Here is a 22710-nt window from a genome sequence, read left to right on the forward strand (position 1 = left end):
TTGTTTTGATTTCAACAGTAAATTTTTATTATAATAATGTGTTTTATGTTTTGTTACTATACTTAAGCCTATCAACTATTATTTATTCTCTATATATATTTAAAAAACTGGATATTCGTACTACCTTCTTAATGGTAATTTACATTATACACTTGTGCATATGTTATACACAGTCATATTATCGGAAAAATAATCGGATGAGATATAAAAAGAACTTTTAAAACTTAAGAAAACTTCTAAATGGTATTATATTGTTAATCTATTTTATGATGATTTTTTTATTTAATTTATATTACTTTATACATTAAAATAATATAAATTAATTAATCAGTACCATCAAAGTAGCTATTTATACATAACACGATTTTATAAGAAATAGATATCATTTATGCCATAAAATTTATCCTAGTTTATGAAAAATCGTTTTTTTTTTGTGCTGCACGTGTATTATAAAATTTAGTTTTCATTAGTAATTATTGAGTCTTTCATTAGTAATTAAATGTATTTGATAATATAAAACATGACCTACGTATTCTTATAAAAAGTAGTTAGTAGTCTTTGATTATGTTCTCTGTGTCTATGACTATGTTACTATAAGGCACTTATGTATAATTATAGATAGATTGTAGTGTCAAGTTGTCAACACACTGTCATCCGTCAACGCGTACCTATACCTAATATTTTTTTAAGGAAAGCGTTTCTAACCTTTTTTACAGATTATTGCTCAAAGTAATACATTCAAATATAACAATTTAGTCCAACTAACAGCGGATAATTATACTCTAAGGTAAAATGTTTTTAAATTCATTGATGTATAAATAAAATAATTGTAGCAATAGAATAATCCAGCAATGTGTACGCCATTTTGTAATTCTAATTTTGACATCAACATGGCATTATTTCAGAAACTCATTTCTTGGGTTTTGTTATTTGTTTGTAATAATTATATTTACATTAATTTATCATTGTATTGTTCATCTATAAGCCTAAATGAGGTTTTCAAAAGTCTAAATTGTTGTAATCAATTTTGTTCTTGATATAATATTTCCAGAGATAAAGTTATTAAACAGAACAAAATAACGATAAACTTTAACGTATGTGCTTTTTATTAGATTGTTTGACCTTAAATAGAAAACTCATGTAATTAATTAGCTATTTTTATTTCAGGATGGCTGAAGATTTAGACGTTGAGGCCATGTTAGAAGCGCCGTATAATAAATCGGTAAGGAAATAGATCTTTTTTATCCTTATGATTTTTTTTCTTCTAAGTTTTGTAATGTAGTAAAAGTAATTATAATAATAGATTGATTAAATTTCTATAACATATTATACAAAATAATATCGTAACTTGTAAACTTTATCAAGTGTTTCAAAAATATACTTATTTTCTATAGATATATTATTAGGTGCATATAAAAATATACATTTTGTTATTGTAACTAAAATTACTTTCTCTCATATAAATTTTCCTATCTGAAAAATGCTATTTTCCAAATGGCATTTATTTCTAGTAATATTACAATTTTCATTACTAATTATTTAGTTAACACATGATATGGTACATAAACTCATAGTTAATTTGTAGACCTATGATAATAAGTCATTACTTATAAACTTTTTATGAGAAATATTAAGCATCTGGTGCTTTATACATTTTAACTCTATGGGTTAAACTGATTAAAGATGTCCAAAATGGAGTAGAAATGGCATCTTTAAACAGTTATGTAGGCACTGAAAACTTTTAAAACAAAATTAAACCTGCGAATCATTTCTTGTATTTATAGAACTTTGTGGTAATTGTCCAGCATACTTCACCGACCTGACTGAAATGAGGTATCGACTATATACTTAATTTTTTCATCTTATATTAATTTATAAAATATATTTAAACATAACATTTTAATAGAAAATGCATTGCAAGTCAGTATTTAAAAATTGAAACAGACCATGCGCTGATGGGTCGTAAATCTTTTACAGAAGTATCCCTGTGTGATGTTAGCGCTGTGTACATCATTAGTCAGTGGTTTTCCAAAGGGTAAGTGTAGACCAGGGACCGACTTGAACAACCACCTCTAGGATGAACAAAGATTGTGAAAGCAGTCGTCTGTAGTATAGGAAACAAACCACATTTGTGATTTTCATCAAATGACAATATTTAATTCTATGTCATTAATGAAAACTCACAGATTATTTCATACAATTTATTCAATAAACTAATGCCATTTTTATTTATTCACTCGGCGTGTGTTGCTGTGGCGCTGCTTCTACCTTGTGCTTTGTGTGACAGGATAACACGTCCTCTTCAAAACATCGGTCGGACAAGTATTCTGATAAACACAGAGACAAAGAAAAGGAAAGCAGTCGAAGGTAAGAGTTGATTATATCATTAAGATCAAGAATAAAAAAAAATGTGTCAGTATTTGAAATTAAGTGTAAAAATTTACAATTTTATAGAAGAAGCCGATCAAAAGATGGGAAAAAATCACGTGATAAGGATAAGGATTCGCGCCGTTCAAGGGACAGAGACGACAAGAAGGACAGAGATCGTGATAGAGATAGAGATCGAGAACGAGAACGTCGTGATCGCGATAAAGACCGTAGTAACAAAGATAAAGATCGCGATAAGGAAAAGGAACGTGAGAGAGAAAAAGAAAAAAGACGTAATAGTAAGGATAAAGAGCGCAGTCGAGAACGAGACAGAAGTAGAGACCGCCGGACAAACAAAAAGGAGCGTAGTGATGAGAAAGAAAGAACAGAATACAGGTCTAAATCAAGAGGTGTAGAACCTAAACTTGATGACTTGCCACCTGAAGAGAGAGATTTACGCACAGTGTTTTGCATGCAATTATCTCAACGTATTCGAGCCAAGGATTTAGAAGAATTTTTCTCATCTGTTGGTAAAGTAAGAGATGTCAGACTTATTACATGTAACAAAACCAGAAGATTTAAGGGAATAGCATATATCGAATTTAAGGATGCTGAATCTGTTCCATTGGTAATTATTATTTTAAATAAATATTTGTTAATTTATTCATGGTGATATGAATTTCCTCTAATTTATAATTGTTTTTATTTTAGGCACTTGGATTGACAGGGCAAAAATTACTTGGTGTTCCCATAATTGTTCAACATACACAGGCTGAGAAAAATAGAGTAGGAAACACATTGCCGAACTTAGCACCAAAAACTAGCAATGGCCCAACAAGATTGTATGTTGGTTCCTTACATTTTAATATCACTGAAGATATGTTAAGAGGAATATTCGAACCTTTTGGAAAAATAGATCACATCCAATTAATGACTGATCCTGACACTGGGAAAAGCAAGGGCTATGGATTTCTAACAGTAACCTACTTATTAATTATATAATTGTGTTTATTATGAATGTTTCAAGGAAATAAATGTCAGGTTTTTTTTTTCAGTTTCATCATGCAGCTGATGCAAAGAAGGCAATGGAACAACTAAATGGATTTGAGTTAGCAGGCAGACCTATGAAAGTGGGTAATGTAACAGAACGAACGGATGGAGGTTCTAGTACACGCTTTGATGCTGATGAGTTAGACCGAGCTGGTGTCGATCTTGGTGCAACGGGACGCTTGCAACTCATGTTCAAACTTGCCGAAGGCACTGGGTTACAAGTAAGTTGTGAATGTTTATAAAAGAAAACATATAGGTATTTTGAATATTGGTGAAGATTTATTCAATTAAATAAGTATAATATTTTTTATGTTAACATTATTTATAGTTCTACATTATTTACCTAAATTTAATTATTGATTAATCAATGAGTAATTAAAACAAGAACTTCTCAGTATTTTATTTTTTTAATGCTGTAATTTTTTAATAGATTCCTCCTGCTGCTGCTTCTGTGCTCATGGGAGCAGGCTCAACACTAGTTGCACCACAACCACAAGTAGCTCCACCAATTGCAACTCAATGCTTCATGCTCAATAACATGTTTGACCCAGCCACGTATGTATTTAAGTTATTATTGCTTTACAAAATTTTAATATTTTACTAATGACTTAAATTAATATATATTTGACATAAGGGATCAATCATTTGATTGATTAATCATCCTTAATGATCACAGAAATAAAAAAGGAACAAACATCAATTTCTTTTTTATTATATGAAGTAATTTAACTATTCTTTATCTTTTTTTACAGAGAAACAAATCCAAGTTGGGACATTGAAATCAGAGATGATGTTATCAGTGAATGTAATAAACATGGAGGTGTATTACATGTGTATGTTGACAAAGCCTCGCCCCAAGGCAATGTATATTGCAAATGTCCAACTATAGCAACTGCCGTTGCGTCGGTCAACTCCCTACACGGGCGATGGTTTGCAGGTCGCGTCATTACTGCAGCATATGTGCCTCTTGTCAATTATCACTCTTTGTTTCCTGACGCAATGACCGCGCTCACCTTGCTTCTACCAACTCGACAACGATAAACTACGTACAATTTTAGCATTTACTGCAAAGCAATTTAAATATAATAAAGACTATTGAGTTAACATTTTTATTTAGGATATCTAGTGGTGTTCTGTATTTTAGGCAATATAATAACACATTATATGTGATTTCATCAAATTTTTAAGTTTTTTATTTTCATCGTGGGTTCCTATCTATTGCTGTAAAAAATATTATAATAAATATTATAGTATAAATATTTATCACCTAATGGGATAAAGTTAAATTGAATTTAAACTGATTAAGTATCAGTTAACTAAATTATTTATATAACATACTAAGCATATTATTGAGTGCTTAATATCATATAAGCTCTCATTATATTATAACAGAAATAAGTAAATATTGTTCTTGTGTTGTTATCGCACTCGATTCTAGTCTCAGTGATTTATTTATACTCTTTAAAAATCATTAATGGTATAAGAGCTTTGTGCATAGATCCTAGTCAGTTATGGTGTAAATAGATAATCACATGGACAATTACTACGTCTAATTCAAAAAATATAATGATTTGATTACATAAATTACAGAAACTAAATAAAGGTTTAAATTTTTAATTAGATAAAAGAAACGCAAGTCATTAGTTAAAAAACATTGCTTTAATAAAAAAAAATATTTACTACATTAATCATAATATGACACTTAATAACGAGTGATTTATCAATTATTCTTTCAAATTGATAAAATTATTCAGCTTTTATCCAATCAATTTCTAAAGTTGCTGGTCCTTTTTGTTTGATGGTTTGATAAACTCCACCGTACATCTGTATACCAATACTGGTCACTTGTGATATATCCAATGTCTCGTTGTTATTAACACGTTTACCTCTATAATAAGCTTTGAATTCCGAGAATGGTAATGTGCGTACAGCAAATTCGTCTTTGGGAGCCTGAAATTTTCAAATAATGTTGTTTTACATAATATATTTAAAATATTCATAAAACGCTTTCTGGAATTATTAATATGTCGCTATAAAATTATACAAACCTGAAAATATTGTTCGAACGAAAAATTGGGCTCATTATTTAACCCTTTGTGACGCAACACTACTTTAAACCCATTGAATTGACCTTGACCTCGACAAAGAAGGCTTAATTTTGTACATCCTGATAGGTCATATGAACCAAGAGCTCGTATACCCGCAAATCCTGCGCCGTTTGGCTGTGGATTTAGTAAGGCAAAAAATATTGCTCTTCTAAATTCAGAATTTTTATGTATCACGAATGCTGCTTTCGACATTCCAACACTGCGAACCGTATCTGATTGTTCCTGCCAACCATCAACATCGTCGGTTTTTGTAAAATCAAATAAGTACTTTTCATTTGCACTCGAAATACTGCTGTAAAATAGGTTTTAATATTTGAAAATTGTTGAATGTTGACGAATGCAAAATATTTATTGTAATGATTAAAAATGAATTCTATAAATATTTTGATGCAATTAAAAATATGTAGTTTAAAGGTAATTTATATATCTAGTTGGATATAACTGTATAGTATTAGGTACATATATATCATACAAAATCCCAAATCATCACTAGATACGTACTTTAAGAAGACAAAAAAAAAAACTGGTGTATCAATTTTTTTTAACCTAAACTTACCTATTAGCACCCGTGATACTTATATATAATAATAATAAAATAAAACATTGTAATGTAAAAATATTCAAGAGAGAAATACGTCAAAACATAGCTAAGTAGAAATAATTACTGGTAAGACCTACTAACTTGAATTTTAATGAATGAAATACTACAGTTAAGAATGTAAGTAATGTATACATATAGGTATTATCAGTAAGTATAAACAATTATATTACATGTTTACCCGCATTTGACATTCTTATCATATTTAATGTTATTGACGTCTAGCAGTATCACAATGCTCAATTTCAAATTATTTTTTTTGTCGGGTTATATATAAGTAGGTAATTAAATGTAATCATCCAATAGAAATTTAAAATTTATTATTTATTTACCATTGGTCTAAGTTGGAATTTATTAATAAATTAGTGTCTCCTACGCAAATATTAGGTGCTGTCATTATTTTATCTAATTTAACTAAACAACTAAACGCTTTTTAGTATATTTTTCTTAGACAAATAAAAAAGTATATACGGACCACCGGTGCTTAAAAAAGATACAGCTAATCTAAAACGTTTTGGATTTTTATAAAGACAGACGTTGCTAGTAACTAGTAAATCGCGACTAAGCAACAGCGCATGAAGTAGTTAATGTAAAAATATGAATTGCGACACTATGCCTTATTGTGTGTGCTGCAAAAACTGCTAATTTTTAAACTACTAGTTTTACAATTTCATAAGTATTGTATTTCCTGTCTAATTAAAAAGAAATTAAAACAATTTTCGATGCACAAATGCTCTAACATATACGAATTACGAGTTGAAAGTTACGCCAATGAAGAAATCATACAATGAATAGTAACCAGTGTTGCTAGGAACAAACATTTGTTTCATCCCAGGATTCGGAATTAGGAAGATGTAAATTTAAAAATCTAAAATAATCTTTAAATGATTATAATAACATGTGTGAAAAATTATGATTATATCATGTAATCTTTTTTTTATAAGCAAATCAATTTGGGCGCTCTCGTATAATTCCTGCTCCGTCCGAGTTTTGACGGTGAAGTCACTTCGCCCATTCGTTATCACGGGCGACTCTTTTGCGATACGCGCGTTGATAATTTCGTATTTATTTTATCCCTCTGTACTTTGACGCCCCAAATATGTTCTTTCACTTATAATAATATTAGAACGATTATTAATATATTATTTGATGCTAAAATAAGAGCAGTATTTTCACCTGAGACCTGGGCTGTTCTGGAATCCATGCAGAGATGCCTAATTGACTGTCGGTATGTCCAGGTGGTGAAGTGTTTGTACGAAGCCGCAACCATGACCGTCCAAGTACAAGATCAGAGCACAAGACCAATCCAATTGCATCGCGGGGTAAGACAGGGAGATGTAATATCACCGAAACTCTTTACCAATGCATTGGAGGACGTCTTCAAGACGCTCGATTGGAACGGAGGCGGCATTAATATAAATGGCCAACACATTACACATCTGCGATTTGCCGACGACATTGTCATCATGGCGGAGACTCTGCAGGATTTGAAAGAGATGCTAAACAGCCTGAGCGATTCTTCAAGACAAGTAGGTCTCGGGATGAACATTGAAAAGACCAAAATTATGGCAAACCGTCATGTATCCCCGAGACCAGTGGTCGTAAATGGCTCTCCACTTGAAGTTGTGCAGGAATATATCTACCTGGGCCAAACTATACAACTTGGCCGGCACAACTTTGAGAAGGAGGCTAAAAGAAGAATACGTTTGGGCTGGGCGGCATTCGGGAGGTTACGTCATATTTTTGAATCGTCGATCCCACAGTCGCTTAGACCAGGGTCTTTAATCAGTGCGTGCTAACTGTAATGACTTACGGTGCCGAAACGTGGACACTTACCGTAGGTCTGGTCCACAAATTTAGGGTCGCTCAGCGAGCTATGGAACGTGCGATACTTGGGGTTTCTCTGGCAGATAGAATCCGAAATGAGGACATTCGCCAGAGAACTAAAGTCACCGACATCGCGCTTAGAATTACCTCGCTGAAGTGGAAGTGGGCTGGTCATGTCTCCAGGCGCATTGATGGCCGATGGAGCCGACACGTGTTGGAGTGGAGACCACGCTTAGGCAATCGTAGTGTAGGACGCCCTGTGACAAGATGGGCCGACGATTTAAAAAAGGTGGCAGGTTCGGGATGGATGCGGACTGCCCAAGATCGGGATGGTTGGCGTTCTATGGGGGAGGCTTTCGTCCAGCAGTGGACGGCAAAAGGCTGAAAAAAAAAAATTTCACGTAGGCTAACAAATAATCTACCGAAAGTCGATCTTATGATTGCGGATTCTCACAAATCACGCGAAATATATTAGTGAGCTTATTATTATTGTTTATTTTAATCTTTTGTTAATGTAATGATTGATCATAACTGTGATCGTGAAAAAGTCTGTACTGTTCATGTAGATATACTGGTGCTTTCCGTTTTCGATAGAAGATAATATCGATATAGAACATAATATACATTTCCTACATTTTAATTTTACAAACACAATTCGGGGCGCGATAGTTACGATACAGAGTCACGGCATATTATTGTTAATTTGCTTGCGATGAAAGTGCAAATTAAATTAACAATCTCGAATTTGAAGGATGCAAACATACTATGGCATTGGTCACATAGCGATTTGTGGAGCTTACTTGTAATGAAATAACTGTTACTGGAAGAAACCTTTTTTATATAAAAGGGGGGCAAACAAGCAAGAGGCTCACTTGATGGAAAGTGATTACAACTGTCCAAGGACACCTGCAACACCGAAGTACTTGCAGGTGCGTTGCCGACCTTTAAGCAATGAGTAGGCTCTTTTCTTGAAGGTTTCTTAACGGGTCAAAAAAGTCGCTGGGAAATATGGTTCCGCATTTGCGAGGTAGGAAATAGGTTGTAAAGTTTGGTTAGTCCCAATCTTTGACAGTGGTTAATAAGCACTTGTGATTTCAGACACAAGTTTATACTCATCGACGTGTTCCCGACAAATATTAGCGCGGCCGGTGTATAAGGCGTTGTAGACGCCTACTTATACTGTCTGTACTGTTTGTACTGTCATCTGCCAACATTGAATATTTCTAATTTGCACATGTCATTAATATGCAGGAGAAGCAGAGTAGGTGATAACTCAAAGCCTTATGGAACACCAGAATTGACGAATTTTAAGTAAGAGCATGCACCGTCGACAATGACCTTGATGGTCCGATCTGGCAAAATTGGTGATCTATTGCATTAATTCCTAGGAAGCCCAATCAAAGGCTTTTTCTATATCCAGACTAACTGTTAATTTTGTTGTAGTTGAGTCCAAGAGGTGGCCTCTTAGATTCAACAGCTTCAGCCCATCGATCAGGTAAACTAGAAGATCACCGGTTGTAGCCTTACATTTAATTCAATACTGTAACATGGTGATTCAAAAGTGTCCTTATCAGCCTATTTGAATAAATAATTATTTGATTTCATTTGTATCATACGTACTATATTAGACTACATATTTGACTTTCAAAGAAACATAATATGGTAAAAATTAATTTCAATGGATCCAGTCATTAAGGATTTTTTCAACGAATACCATTGGCGATACGGCGTTGTTCACAATGCATTTTTCATCGATACAAACTCTTATGACAACATTATCGGTATTCAAAGTATCAAGGCCGTATTACGAACATTCTGAATTATGTTAATATTAAACGAATACCTATAACTAGCCTGTAAAAATTAATTGTTTGATCCTCAAACTAAAAACTTATGAATACGATAAATTTTACTACTATAGTACTTAAATTAAAATGCTCATCACGAAAATATCTACATGTTTTTGTTGATAACATATATATGGAAAAAGTATTTTTCCCGAGTTCTATTTGTTGAATTAGTTTTCTATGGTAATATATGTATGAATGATTTTTTTTAAACTAACCGAAATATAAATAAAATAGATAAAGAATAACGCGGAAATACAGGCGAAAATGTGTGGGCGAGCGAGCGACGTTGGGCAATGTGACGTCACGCGTCGATCGATCGCTCCAGAAAATAATTTAAGAACTTTAAAAAATTGTAAAAAAATCATTTTTGTAGATATCGTAAAAATTCTTTCACCAGTATTTTTTATATTTTAAATATGATTTTTTGAGATCATAAGAAAATAAGCTCATCTTCCTAATTCGGATGCTTCTTATTTTCTTGTACGGAATCATTACAAGCAAGTGCGATTTTAATGTAGGTCATAATGGCCTATTTTGATATTGTAATAATATATAATATATGTGCTATGAATATTTTGTTATACGTAAGTATTAAAAAAAACAATTGGGCCAAAAGTATCTAATGGTTTGATTACCATTCGATTGACAAATACAATAAATAGCAAAGAAGACTGGATTAAAGCTGTGTCAGTCAACAGAAATTAAACAAATCCACAGCATCAACAATTAGCATTGTATTTGTTAAAATTACGTTTATAAAAGTAAAAGTAGTCTTCGGATTTAAAAAGCTAATTTAAAACTAGATCTTTTTTTAAGTTTGAGAAATTGTATGAAATACCTACTTTGAGAATTTTTATTGTAGTGTTAGCGGTTAAATTTCATATCGATCAAAATATTAAATGCATCTGGTTAGTTTTTTAGACCTAATTAAGCAGCCTTTCATATATGACACACTAAAGCATTCTTGATAATGAGCATTAACGATGTGTTTTTTTTTGACAGAATCTGTCATCTATCACCTTCATCACTTAAGAATCGCGCTAATTCTCGCGTTTTTTAAATTTAGATAGATATAGAAAACACTATTGTCGATAAGGATTATTACAGATTATAGTTTTTATTAAAACTCTTAAAATATTGTCTGTACTCTGTAGAGATCGTATCTCATTGCGTAGGATTTTTTAAATTCTTAATTAATAAATGGTCTCATCTCTCATCATTGTCATTATGAGGACATTATTTAAGCTTTTGTGTTGAGAATGAATATTTATGTAAACAATAATAATTTATATCCGAGTCTTATCCCACGCTTAGCAATCTATTCGCCCTAATGTATTATGCAATAATTTTCTTATTATACACAGGTAGCATTGCAAGCCACATGGAGATATTTTGCTCGAGTTCTTTTCTTTCAACATCTAATATATCTAAAACTGCTTATCCAAATATGTAATTCAAAGAGCATGATTTATTTTGATTATATGATAAATCTATAATTATTTTATTTATTATATAAACTTTAAAATATTTATTGTATTATCTCCCTCATAAAATATATGAAAATGGCCAAAGCTGAAATTTTCCTACTAATGAAATATTTGTAAGAAGTAAAAATAATACTAAGAGTACAAAGGTATGGTATAAGTCTTCATACCTTTGTTAATAATATATATATAAATAAACACTAACATATTACAAATTACATTTATCAGATTCATTAGTAAAATTCTATTTTACAATGAAAAATGTTAGTACAACAATTTCTTTGGCTCATATTTTGATAATCATAGGGATATACAGGGTAAATTTATATTTACCTACATATTATTATTTATAATTGAATTGGTCTGAGATTTACCTACTGAGGAAAAAAAAACTATTGTGTGTATTTTTTTGTTGAATATTATATAATTTAAAAGTGAAATAAAAAACATATTTTTTCATAAATATTTCTATTTCCCGCCACCTAGTCCATCATTGCGCTTTAAAAACCCAATATTTCTTAAATAACGAACAATAAATGGTGTTGCTGTTAATGTCATAGCTATTCTTGCAGGTGCAAATATTTTGTGGACTCCATATGCTATTACGAAAGTTCCTGCATTTGATGTAACTGCGTTTAGTAGTGCTCCTTCACCAATATTAAAATACTTCAGAATTGCCATAACATCTACTCCACTGAAACATAAAAAAAGAGTGGAGTTGAAAATATTGAAATGGTTAAAAAAATTTAGTTTATGTAATTCTAATAAAACTTTTATATAGTGTATTTTCAGTTATACTACATAATATGATATCCACATATATAATCAATGGAAAACTAGAACAAAGATAATGTAATTCAAAATGAATGCTTATAGAAATATACAAACACATAAATAATACATACATGCAAATACTGAAAGTATAAAACGACAACATTATTGTAAACTCCCATGAAAAGAAATAAAATGTGAAATTAATACAAAATAACAGCAAGGTTTTGATTACATTTAAAATGGCAAAATAAGCAATTATTTTTACTTTCTATTTTTTAGTTCTAGTTTGTTATATGTCAACATGTCAACATTGTTTAGAGGCAGTTAGTAAAACAATGATTTCTTTCATTCTGTCATTAGGGATTTGATATTGGAAAGAACAGACACAGCATTGTTTAACTAATCACCCACTCTTAATAAGTAAGGCCATAAATTAATAGTATGATTTCATAAGCCAATAGTCACAACACCACATACCTAGAAACAAGGATGTAACATCCACCCAGAGATAGAAGAGATATTGTTACATGAAATACTATAACTGTTGAACCATAATCTTTGACTGCTTTTTTTAATTTTTCTTTAGCACTCAATGGAGGACTGTTTTCTGTACTCATGTTCCTTGCTCCAATTGTTATAACTATGCTTTGGACAAATATACATAATGAAATTAACATTATCTTATGAATATTAAATAAGCAATTAAGCTGTTAGCAAATATTGTGCAAGATTAAAATCTCTCTTATTTATCCTGTGGAATCAATAATGGCAAAAAAAACTTCAGTTAAGCAATTAATATCTTGTTAAAATTATTTTAAATGTCATGACAATATTTGTTGTTAAACATGAATTATTTTCTAATAATAAAAAAAAACTATGTTCTTTGTTCATAGATCAAATTGAAAAGCATACTTATAAAGGTAATATGAAGGAAAGTTGGGATATTATTACTATATGGAGACTGTTTAAGGTGTTCTGTACAAATATTTACTAATTATAAATAAACTAATATAAATTAACAACTTAAAAATATAAATATTTTAAAACTTTGCTCTTTATATAAATTAATATTGAAACTATACCTTTAGTGTACAATTTTCCACGATATTCATTTCTTAAAGTAAGGTAATGGGCATTTTGCAGGTGGTCTGATAAATACTTATACCCTTGACCCCACTGTGATCCTGGCATGTTCAAATGAGTGTGGTTACCGCTGAATGGACTTGGGACATTACTCTGCATAGATGAAGACAAACTAACAGCACCTCTGCAGTCATATTTATTAATATGTGGATCATACTGTAGAGTTATATCAAATACAGGCATCTCATGCTTTATGTTATAAGTATTTATGACAGGTCCTAATAAATCTCTTTCCCTCAAAGGAGAAAATCTAGCCATTTCAGCTTCATTTATGTTAACAACATTTGTAGGCAGCTTGAGAGACGCAACTTGAGGAAATTTTACGGATGGCGTATTATGAATTGGCTTGCCGATTTGAGCATTGCCACCTAACAAAGAAAACATAAAACTTTTAATAACGGCATATACATATATACTCATACGTGTAATAATAACGGAAACTTCCATACCAGTTGCAATACCTGTTTACATAGCAACATCACACAAATCATTGTTTACAGTTATTTGTAAGCAAAAGCGGACACCAATAAAATACATTTAACTTACCAAAAAACGTATTCTTAACATACTTTTGATTAGATGACTTAAAATTTGGTTTATTACACAATTTCAACATGTTTAAATCTTAGATTTACAAAAACAAATATGAAAACTAACTGCGTTTAATAATCACAGGGCACAAAAGACATGAAAGTAAGTCAAGTAAAACAATACAACAGGTAGGCATCTATATGTGCAGTAATAAATACCTGCATTTGCCATTTATTAGTAAGCTTCTGACAGGTGTCATTATTTCATTGACACCAAAACAGCAATAAAGCACAGACAAGACAATGAAGGCTTATTATAAGATATCGAATAGGTGTCAATATTAATACCTAGCAATGATATTATACATGTAAAAAGAATTACTAGCGTCCGCAAATTGAAGACTTAAATACGTCTAAACTGGGACGTCTAAGCTGTCCTGTGTATACTAAAACGGCGCCCATTAAACCTATTCCAATCGGAGTAAGAATAAAGGTAAACAATCCGTAAATTTACAAATTGAATGCGATTTTCTAATTGTTCTGCTATATTACGCACTATAAACAGTTCTTGATTTATTTAACTTTATTTTAAAAAAGCACATTAATTTAAATTTCGATGCTTCGAAATCGCTATTTTTTCACGAGTATTGTAAAATTGTAGATTATTCAGGATCTCGACCAATGATATTAAATAATAGGCCGAAAATTATTTTCTGACCTTCTGTCTACTTGCTTTGGTTAGGTAGTCTATGCCATGCCAAAAGTGCACTAATTGGTTGATCTGCGTAATAAGTGACAAATACTAGCTTAGATTAGTTTAAAATTTAAATACGCCGACGCCATAGCTTTCATAAGACTTTTTTTATTAAATCAACTAATTAAAAACCTAAAAACACAACATGTATTTTTATTGAACACTTCTTATTTCATTTACAAAGAAGTTAATTTTTTCAAATAAAAAATATAATATTTACAATCAGATCTAGAAAGAATTATGAAATTAAAATTTTGTTTACGTACCGTGCGCTTGTAGGTAATTATTTCAAATATGGGGCCGAGTCACAATACTCAAATAACAATAATTAGGTTATGGCTTATTACCTTATTATTGATATTTCAGCATTTTTTTCTAAATTATTATTACTTATTCTTATAAAAAATATATACTAGCTTTCGACAATGGCGCTAACTCTGGGACATTTGTCATAAGTATTTAAAACAATACACATTTTGAGTTTAAAGTGTTAAGAATCTTTTTATTGGCATTTAAAGGTTAGAAGTAGGAAATTCTCAGGTAAAACAATCAATATATTTTTTTAATTTTAGCAGGTATCAAAGGTATAGAGGTACTAGTACTAAATTAATGGCACTAATAAACCAAAATCAAAAATCTATTACTCTTTTACGAAAAGATCATCTGAAAATTATAATTCAAGACATACTACATACATTTGATTCGTGCAGTGACGGAGAAAGAATACAATTCCTTCTCTCTCCCATGGGTGTCGTAAGAGGCGACTTAGGGATATCTGAGCGACCACCTGCTCATCTGGTGGTAGGATGTCTCATGAAGTGGCTGCTTGTTGCCGCGTTTCGAAATCAGCCGGCGTACAGCCAGAGCCCGAGCGCGCATTGGCGCGACATATCATTATATGTCGCGCCAATGCGCGCTCGGGGATGCTGTGACCAATGGTCCAGTGGAGACAGCTGTTGAACCAATGCCGGTGGACATTATATTGACCTGCCGGACAGAGACACCCGTAGAAACGGTTGTTCCACTGGCCGCCAGTGGCATAGACAGGGGCCAAAGCGTTCGTAATCAGCTCGCGTGGCAGCCTCATCATGCTACGCATAATCTCGGTGTGGACCGTCGTGCCGGTTGGGTGCCGGCGGTCACATCCGGGGGGGTTGGGGGCCTTTCCGTCCGGATCAGTGCATTTTCCCTTTAGGCGGTTTTTTTTTTTGGGGAAACACACCTCCAAACTTTGATCGTCTTTGTCGCGGCAAAGCGCCGCTCACTTCACGTCCTTTATTTACTGTCTATTATGGTAGCGCGTCATGTAAGAAATAACCTACACCACACCTACGCTGTTTGAGGTCGAGTTCGCTATCATCCGTGGCCTCCACACTAACCTCAACGCTTCAACCACCATCTTGAGACAGCATGGCCAGCAATGTTGTTTCTTACAACAAGTAAGTCAAGCTGCCGCCACCAGCAGTATGCAAACGTCGCGTTTGGCACTATCAGTCGGCAGATTGATTGATCGACGTAAAAGTGGCTAACACCCTCGAGCCTTTACAAACGTCGAGAGATAGTAGCGCTAAGTGCTTTCTATAGAATGTATCACGGCGAGTGCTCTGAGGAATTATTTTCTCCTATTCCTGCTTCCCCTTTCCTTCACAAGTCTACGCGTGCTGGCTCTCGATGTTACCGTTAAGCTGTAACATCAATTCCATCGCGGACGAAGAAATTTGGCAACTCTTTTCTTTGTCACACCACTAAAAAATTGAATTCTTTACCACCACACGTGTTCCACTCTTACAACTTGGGTTCCTTCAAAGGAGGCGTGAAGCGGCTTCATGCGGGCCGACAAAACGGGGGCGGCTAGTACAGAACATTCTTCCCGACTGTACTGGCTATTATCGCGTTTGGACTCCACTACCACTTACCATCTGGTGGAGAGGAGTCATTTGCTTTCCCGGTATATATGAAAAAAAAACTATTGCTAATTGTAACTAATTTTAAATGAAATTACTCTTTTGTTTTTTGACAAATATGTACTTTTATTCTATAAAACAAAACCTCTATGCCATTGTTTTGTCTTTTTATCATATGTATAGTGACATAAAGTAAAAAAAATTGTAGTTGTGTACATTAAAATATATTTATATTCTACATAAATTGTAAGTCTGCTACAATAGAAATATGATCTGATGGGAAAACAATGCTAGGTAATGCAGTATGTGTCTTCAGCTCTTCTATACTGGGAAATGGTATGACCTACAAAAAAAAAAAACATTCATTAATACTTTTTCATTTTTACAAATTATGTTGACTTTAACTCTCTGCATATTTGTTTTTTCGTTTAACAATCAAATTGAATGTAACGCATTTAAAAAGAAATGATTAGTACAATAGTTTTTTTTAAATTATATTATATATGTTAGATATGTAAGATAATATTTACGGGGTAAATATTTGACAAACCTGTTCTACTTTCAAATTGTTCTTTTCATAAAAAATATAATCCAAGCAATCAGCAAAACCGTCAGTAAAATTTGTGTACTGAGGTGTTCCACAAGCACTATCCAGTAAAATTTCTTGTGACAAACTTAATCCCGTAATGGTTTCCTTTGAATCTGAAATGATTATTTAATTAATTTATTATATATAAAATCTGTAAATCTAATATTTATAAAATTTTAATATCTTAACTACATAATGAAAATTTAAATTTAGTAGAATTTTATGACATGAGTTATTGTTAGCATCATGAAGTGTTGCCAGTGTTGCATGTTTTAAAGATGATAAAGTTTATATTGTTTTAATGTGTAGATAACTAATTCAAAATTTGCTTTACCCATAAATTTACTAGTACTAGAGCATTGCGTTATTTAGTTACTAAAATGATAAAGAATACCTAACTTTTTATAATTTAATTTTGCATAGGTTTGACCCTTACTTTCTTAAACTTTAAAAGGTACATGTTATACCTTTCAAATTTATTCATGTGATTGTTTTGCTATTATTAATTAATATAATCTTGCAGAATACTTTTATAAAATGTCATATTCTAAAGGCATTAAGAATGCAGGCAGAGCATTAACCTTGTAATTAGGTAGTATATTAAAATCTTACTTGATTTCCAGTCAGGTAAATTGCTAGGTGCCTCACCCGTTGTGTACAATTGATAAATGCCACACGATGGAACACTATTAAAATCACCACTTAAAATGAGACTGATCCTTTTTTCTGGATACTAAAAAAGAAAGGTAATAGAACAATGAATGTAATGAAATTGTATATAATTGTATCCATAAATAAGGAACCTTTTCTATTGATTGCTTTCCTCTGATAAATATAAACAAAACAGAATATTTAAAAAAAAGGGTAAGTAAGACCTGGTAGTATTATAGACTTATTATGAAAATGCTAAGAATTGTTTTAAGACATTTTTTGAATTTGACAGATATACAATTGGTACAAAACATTAACCCCTAGGAGTACATGTATAAACCAATTTATTCATAATCTGACACAAAATTGACTTAATTTGGGCAACACAAAACTTCATATGCAATGTTTCACATTCACAGATAAATTCATATTAATCAAATCATAAATGTGTTGAAGCTGTTTTGTTTTTCAGACTATAAATAAGACATGAAATTTCAACCTTACTGTAACAAATATACCTGTTCTTTTAATTTTTTCTGTAAATCTCCCAACCAGTATATAATAATTCCACCCTGAAGTAATCTTATATGATCTGCATCAGGATGAAAATATAAATGTGTATTGCCAACTAAAATAATTTCATCTGGATTTTCAATAGATTGAAATATAGATGCACTTGCTACAGTTGATCTATCCAATATTCTCTCCAATAAAGGTCCATTGTCTTTAATTCCTTCCCAGATTCCTTTTAAACATGTTTCAGTTTTTAGGGCTGTTGCTAAAAATATATTGTTTTCACCTATAAGCCTGAAAAATTACAAAGTCATTTAATTTTTTGAATAAAAACCAGTGTATAGCAATAAGTTAGTGCGGGGCTCAATCTAATCAAAATTGCAAGAAATAATTACTTTAAATATTATAATATTAATTATTGTATTTCATGTCAACTTCTTCAAGCTTGCTATGATGAAATTTTATCAATGCAAATAATTGTGCCTTTCATTTTTATTATAAGCATCTTTAGTAGGAACAGATACTTTAAATATAGTTAGACTTTTTGTTTGACTGCTTTGGATTCCCAGTAAATGGATATAATAGCACTTTATTAATAATACTTAGCTCCATACACAATATGTGTGTATGGAGCTTTACATTTATAAAACATCTCTTTACTAGTTATAATCTGTTTTTGTATTACATATTATGTATAATTTAGTATTTTACTTTATAGTCCACATATATATCTAGTAATTCTAAGTTTTAAATCATAGGTTGATCATAGGTTAGTACTTTCTTGTAATCTCTATTGAAATGCAATAGTAGTAGTAAAGTATTACATAAATAAAAAATTACTTGAATCGGTCTTTTCTATAGAAGCATGCCAAACCTTCAGCAACAGCCTTCCCTTTTTTATAAAACAATCCTTCTAATCCCTCACACCACAATAATGGTTTTAAAGTGCTATTAAAAACTTTTAAATCTACTTCTTGAAGACAAATTATATCAGCATTATAACCTAAAAATATAATCAAAATTCAAACTTCAATACAATCACATCTTTACAAGAAAATGATGTTTTGCATTATTTTACTGCTTTAAGAAAGTTTATTATTTTCGTTTAATGTCCACGGACTAAGTGTCTGTGCTTTTGTTTAATTTAATTGCTAAACAACAACTTTTGTGTTTTCATTGCTAATAACTATGTAAAAAAAGTAAAAAAATATGTACATTGCAAGCATTAACCACAATTGCCTATAACCTATTATTACAATTGAAGGAGTGAAGACAAACAACTTTGACATTGAATTGAGATAAGGATATAAATAGTGTCATTAAATAGTGTTGTAACATTAATAAATAAATATTGATCAAGAATAGTTTGTAGGGTATAGCAGTCACAGGAGAACCTGGATTATCCAAATGATAACATAGTTTATCCAAATTCTCAATTAACTGAAAAAGCTCAATTATTTGAATGTTGGCATAAATCTTTGTATGCGGAGGCACTTGCCGCTTTTGAGACAGGTCTCAAATGGTTCAAGACGGCTATGGGTATTAAGTGCTTCAAAATTGAATATTTGTAAAAAATATATAAAAAGCATTTCAACATTAATATGTATGTAAATTTTTAATATATTTGTATATATCGCTTTTATTTAGAAAGGTCTTGTTGATCTCGTCTCAAAACAAAATCAATATTTTGAATATCCAAACCAGTCTCTGTCCCACTTAGATAATCGAGGTTCTACTGTATTAGCAAATTTAATATATTATATGTAAATCTAAGGTTTGTTTATCTTTACTTCTTCTTAAATTGAATGGCTTAATATTAATGCAGGTTATTTAGGTTTATATATATTACCAAATAGAACAATTTTTTAATATGATTGAATTCAATATATTTTTCTTTAGCTCTTTCTTTAAAAAATTTGTTTGAGTTAACTTCATATGATTTATTGATTGTTGATGTCCACTTCTTACTATTTAACTTACCTATTAACTCTTTTAAGATAAGCTGTTTTCTATAGTCAATTTGTAAAGCATATGGTGGGCAATATGGGTGTAAAACAGTTCGGCTGAAGTCAGAGTCACAATATAAATCTGCTAAAATGTTATATGAAACACAGCGAAAACTGAAAAAGATTTTTACTTATTATATACTTATAATACTTCACACTTACAGAAACATAATTAAAAATGGTTATTTTAAATTACAAATCATTTAAATTACCTCTTCTCTTTTAATTTATTTACTGTGAAAACTTGTCGACTTTCAAATGGACAAGGGCCAGGTCCAGCTTCCACACTAGTTTTAGTGACACTTTCCACTATAGGTCCTGTATTACTTGTATTTACTGTAAAATATATGTATAACATTTATATCTAGTTTTGGCAAAAATTAAAAACATATCTTTTATACATAATTAAATATTACCTGGTGTACATGCCAGTTTTAATTTCATACCAACATCTTCTTTTGTTGGTGTATAATAGAAGCTGTTAGTAATAAATTCCCATTCAATATGTATATCACTCACTTCATTTCCTTTTTCATTGTATGCTTTACCTCGGTACCAATTAAAAATGCTGAGTTCAATATCTGTATAATGAGTTTCGAAATTTTCCGGAAAAACTGGAAATCCCATTAATATAATTTTTGGTAAATTAAAATGAATAACCCATGGTGCATTTAGAACAATATCATAAAAATTCTCCGAAATTTTTAAAATCGGTTCTTGATAAGAAAATAGGTCAGAACAGGTCGCATCTTTAGAAATTGGATTCTTTTTATTATCATAAATGTTTACCTCTATTTCTTGATCTTTATTGAGGCCTTTATTCTTTGATTTCTTATTAATAACCTTTTGTACGTTTGTAGCAATACGAATACATAACGTTTCCAAAGTTTCTGAAGATTTTCTACTCAGGTTAAACTGTCGTACATTATCTTTATTATTTAAAAGAAATGAAATATCGACTTTGCCGTCATTTTTAATATACCTAAAGTAGCACTTATTTTGATTCATATTGTTACTTTTAGAAATCGAAAAAAAAGAATTAAACGAACGAAATAAACAAATGCACTTTTTAACCATGCTATTCTGGCAAATTTTAGCACTATAATATGTAATCCATGTATCAGGAATCAGGATGTCAATTACAAGTGACAACTGATAGTGACAGTCATCATCTTCAGTGTCAGTGCTGCTGTCAAAATTAAAAAGAGTACATCTGTGTTAGACCACAAACTTGTGCACTATTTTGTCCTGCTCTGTTCGTTAATCTTGACATTGTCCGCCGTGGCCAAAATCAGTCCGGGGGACATTATTTATTCATTTATTTAATAAAGAATCGATTTCAAACACATCTGAACTTTTTAGTAATTGTTAATCCGATTTTACAAAGAAAACAGTCTTACCCGTAGTAAAATCAAATTATGTATTATAATAGCAAATTAATTAAATTGACTTTTTTTAACAAGTTTTGTATGCCACTTTTAGTAAGATGAAAATATCATATAGCATTGCAATTTATAATTTAGAACGAAAAAAATTACTTCGGAAGAAATCATCATCGTCATAACCGAAAAACTTTTTGAGTAACGTAAAGCGGAGCTATCTATGTTATTAAGGTTAATAAGCTGAAAGTGGTTTACTAGTCTCAAAAGCGGTGATGTACATAATTAATTTAATAAAAATATATATTTATTCTATTAATTTTTTGTACATTGCGACATTAATTTGGCAACATTACCACACGACGTCGACGTGTCAACTTCATTATACGCGTTGCAGAGTTGATCGCCAACTCGAACTTAGTGGCATTTATTATTTCCGTAAGGCCTGACTTTTACATTGCATTGTAGTCGACATAAAACTAGATTCCTAGATTATTGTGAAAAGTTTTATTATTCACTAGTTTAAACTTCAAAATGGTAAATAAATTAAGATAAGCTTAATTTAAAAACTTAATAAAAATATTGTTTTCATATTGAAATAATTAATTTTAGCCAGCCGCACCAAGTTCTACATCGGTGGGATCAGGAAGTCGTTCTCCGAGCAAGGCAAGCGCAGCTCCTCGATCTTCCAGTGGTGGTACTGTGAGGCAACGTAAGTCCACTACAACCACTACAGCGGCCCGAAATCGTACCACTGGCGCTGGATCCGGTGGAATGTGGCGTTTCTACACTGATGATTCTCCCGGCGTCAAAGTGTAAGTAACAGGATGATATTTATATTTTATTATAACTTTTTTGTATACAGACAATAAGGCCTAATAAATGGTTTTATTTTCAGGGGTCCAGTTCCAGTATTGGTTATGTCTCTGTTGTTCATTGCATCTGTATTTATGTTGCATATTTGGGGAAAATACACAAGAGCTTAAATAAGCTGTGTTGAGTTTATGTAATAAACAATTAATTATAATTCTATAATAAGAGAGTGAAAGAATATGTTATGAGAAGTGCTTTTATTATACATGAAAGTATCTAGTTTTAAATTTGAATAAATTATTTTGTTCTTTATTATAAATTTTAAGTATTTCAATTTTTGTTTTATTACAGGTGCAATGTAGATAACCTA

The 22710-nt window shown here is 31.3% G+C and overlaps 5 protein-coding genes across 10 annotated transcripts; 2 read left to right on the plus strand and 3 right to left on the minus strand.

The window, feature by feature from the left end:
* Positions 1 to 641: 641 nt before the first annotated feature.
* On the plus strand, positions 642 to 4597 carry LOC126780397 (RNA-binding protein 39). 2 transcript variants are annotated; one of them, XM_050504868.1, is made up of 8 exons: positions 642 to 787; positions 1168 to 1222; positions 2288 to 2367; positions 2455 to 2995; positions 3079 to 3345; positions 3423 to 3638; positions 3848 to 3972; positions 4170 to 4597. In XM_050504868.1, the coding sequence occupies exons 2-8, from the start codon at positions 1169 to 1171 to the stop codon at positions 4456 to 4458; spliced, it is 1572 nt and encodes a 523-aa protein (XP_050360825.1). In that variant the 5' UTR covers positions 642 to 787; position 1168; the 3' UTR covers positions 4459 to 4597. The 2 variants fall into 2 exon arrangements, with proteins under 2 accessions (XP_050360825.1, XP_050360834.1); XM_050504877.1 differs by lacking the exon at positions 642 to 787 and adding an exon at positions 971 to 1094.
* A 460-nt stretch (positions 4598 to 5057) lies between these two features.
* Positions 5058 to 6522, minus strand: LOC126780478 (uncharacterized). Of its 4 annotated transcripts, none has more exons than XM_050505012.1 (3): positions 6456 to 6522; positions 5466 to 5814; positions 5058 to 5367 (listed from the first exon to the last, which is right to left on the minus strand). In XM_050505012.1, the coding sequence occupies exons 1-3, from the start codon at positions 6518 to 6520 to the stop codon at positions 5164 to 5166; spliced, it is 618 nt and encodes a 205-aa protein (XP_050360969.1). In that variant the 5' UTR covers positions 6521 to 6522; the 3' UTR covers positions 5058 to 5163. The 4 variants fall into 4 exon arrangements, with proteins under 4 accessions (XP_050360969.1, XP_050360961.1, XP_050360989.1 ...); XM_050505004.1 differs by having other exon boundaries at positions 5466 to 5817; XM_050505032.1 differs by lacking the exon at positions 6456 to 6522 and adding an exon at positions 6082 to 6362.
* Positions 6523 to 11705: 5183 nt separating this feature from the next.
* On the minus strand, positions 11706 to 13955 carry LOC126780450 (uncharacterized). The gene is made up of 4 exons (XM_050504947.1): positions 13748 to 13955; positions 13141 to 13569; positions 12536 to 12698; positions 11706 to 11978 (listed from the first exon to the last, which is right to left on the minus strand). The coding sequence occupies exons 1-4, from the start codon at positions 13815 to 13817 to the stop codon at positions 11753 to 11755; spliced, it is 888 nt and encodes a 295-aa protein (XP_050360904.1). The 5' UTR covers positions 13818 to 13955; the 3' UTR covers positions 11706 to 11752.
* A 2644-nt stretch (positions 13956 to 16599) lies between these two features.
* Positions 16600 to 21321, minus strand: LOC126780348 (2',5'-phosphodiesterase 12). Of its 2 annotated transcripts, XM_050504767.1 has the most exons (9): positions 20938 to 21056; positions 20565 to 20762; positions 20361 to 20484; positions 20123 to 20262; positions 18983 to 19145; positions 18148 to 18436; positions 17591 to 17711; positions 16940 to 17091; positions 16600 to 16732 (listed from the first exon to the last, which is right to left on the minus strand). In XM_050504767.1, the coding sequence occupies exons 2-9, from the start codon at positions 20590 to 20592 to the stop codon at positions 16625 to 16627; spliced, it is 1125 nt and encodes a 374-aa protein (XP_050360724.1). In that variant the 5' UTR covers positions 20593 to 20762; positions 20938 to 21056; the 3' UTR covers positions 16600 to 16624. The 2 variants fall into 2 exon arrangements, with proteins under 2 accessions (XP_050360724.1, XP_050360715.1); XM_050504758.1 differs by having other exon boundaries at positions 20565 to 21321.
* Positions 21322 to 21896: 575 nt separating this feature from the next.
* Positions 21897 to 22676, plus strand: LOC126780500 (protein transport protein Sec61 subunit beta). The gene is made up of 3 exons (XM_050505057.1): positions 21897 to 22064; positions 22140 to 22342; positions 22426 to 22676. Exons 1-3 carry the CDS (start codon positions 22062 to 22064, stop codon positions 22511 to 22513), a joined length of 294 nt encoding a protein of 97 aa, XP_050361014.1. The 5' UTR covers positions 21897 to 22061; the 3' UTR covers positions 22514 to 22676.
* Positions 22677 to 22710: the final 34 nt, after the last annotated feature.

The sequence above is a fragment of the Nymphalis io genome, chromosome 3 (assembly GCF_905147045.1).
Source record: "Nymphalis io chromosome 3, ilAglIoxx1.1, whole genome shotgun sequence".
Taxonomy (NCBI): domain Eukaryota; kingdom Metazoa; phylum Arthropoda; class Insecta; order Lepidoptera; family Nymphalidae; genus Nymphalis; species Nymphalis io.